Below are 1572 nucleotides of genomic sequence, written 5' to 3'. Positions count from 1 at the left end.
AGGACTTTGGGAAGTTTCCAGGATTTAAAGATGATGTCTCTGGGAATTTAGGACATTTCTAGGATTTTAGGACAGCTGCTCAGGACCTCCGGTGGGTGGGTGCAGGGGATGCTCCACTGGCATTTTTAATTTTTTTTATAACCAAGCTCTATTTTGATGCTGTTTTATGCACTCTGGCACCTCATGTATACTAAAAGCACAAAAACTTTATTTTTAAGTATTGAGTCTCGGTGATCGACAGTCCTCCCTGAAATCAAACCACTCTGCATCTACTAGTCATGTCTGGTGCAGTACAGTACGCATGCGCAGTTGTGTGTGTGCCGATGTGGCTGCAGAGTTATTAAACTTTTACTGAGTTTATAAACTTTAACTCACTTTAAACTTTAAACGTTTACAATGAAACTCTTTTTACTGGCTTTGCTGAGTTTCTGCTGTTTGGTCGCAGCAGCAGAAGAAGAGAGACTGCCGAATAAATGCGAAGGTGGGACGAAAAAAGACATTTATTTGTGTAAAAATGTCATTTCTGTGACTTTATTACAGCGTTATAGCATGCGTTTACGCACTTCTCTGTCCTCCAGTGTCTGTGTGAACTGTGTAAAATGTGCATAAATATAAAACAGGATGTTTAAAGGGTTAAATTGGTGTGTTTCTTGTGTTTTCAGTGTGTAAGTTTTTGACAGTGGAGCTGCAGGAGGCTTTAGAGAAAACTGGTCGCTCCAAAGAAGTGCTGGAGGTGGGAGAGGTGCTGGATTCAGGCAAACGCAGGAGAAAGATCAAATATAACACATCGTAAGTTCAGTTATAGCATTAGCTTCATTCATTACATTAACCCTTTGAAACCTGGCTCGATTTCCTTAAACAACTTGGAAATGGCCCCAAAATAACCTAAAAATGAGAAAAACACCAACAAAAAACAACCAACCCAAACAAACACCCAAAATTTTTTACACATTTTTAAACCCTTTTCAGCTCATTTTCTTTTTTAAAACAATTTTAAATATATATAATTGTGATAATTAAAAACTGATCCTGCGCTGCTGGAAATACTTTCCCTCTTTGTAAAGCTGACGTTTGCATTTATTTGATTTGACTTATTTAATTGCACACTGAAGAATGTCGTTTTCATTTTTGTTTGTTTTTCTTTTTGTTTATGTTTTTATTAGGAGGAACTGTGTCACTGAATGTTGTTTTTTGGCAAAAATGAACATTTTTTTTTAAATAAAAGAAAGAAAAGATATGTGCATCGTATTAAAACTTGTCTCTCGAATTTAAACTTGTGTTTTGTTTACAGGGAAACTCGGCTGACGGAGGCGCTGGACGACATCTGTGAACGCATCCTGCAGTATAACGTTCATGCAGAGAGGCCCGGCAGCCTCCGATACGCGAAGGTGAAGTTCATGTTTTTAAGCAGATAAATCTACCTCAAAACATAACTTATTTTGTGGCTTTGCCATTTTGCCCCGCAGTTTTGTTTACTGAAATTCTCAATTACATGAATTAGTAGTTCAGTTTCAAGCTTCAATCCCCAACATGGAGAGTTAGAGAGATGATAATAATAATAATAATAATAGT

The 1572-nt window shown here is 37.2% G+C and overlaps 1 protein-coding gene across 1 annotated transcript; it reads left to right on the top strand.

The window, feature by feature from the left end:
• Positions 1-320: 320 nt before the first annotated feature.
• On the top strand, positions 321-1388 carry LOC121964907 (protein canopy 4-like; the record flags this gene model as incomplete). The annotated part of the gene is made up of 3 exons (XM_042515085.1): positions 321-481; positions 663-789; positions 1292-1388. Coding segments are annotated over exons 1-3 (309 nt in total), but the record flags the coding sequence as incomplete, so codon positions are not given.
• Positions 1389-1572: the final 184 nt, after the last annotated feature.

Source organism: Plectropomus leopardus, unplaced genomic scaffold, assembly GCF_008729295.1.
Source record: "Plectropomus leopardus isolate mb unplaced genomic scaffold, YSFRI_Pleo_2.0 unplaced_scaffold17694, whole genome shotgun sequence".
NCBI lineage: Eukaryota > Metazoa > Chordata > Actinopteri > Perciformes > Serranidae > Plectropomus > Plectropomus leopardus.
Note: the sequence above shows the minus strand (reverse complement) of the source record. Positions and strands in the feature narration are given on the sequence as shown.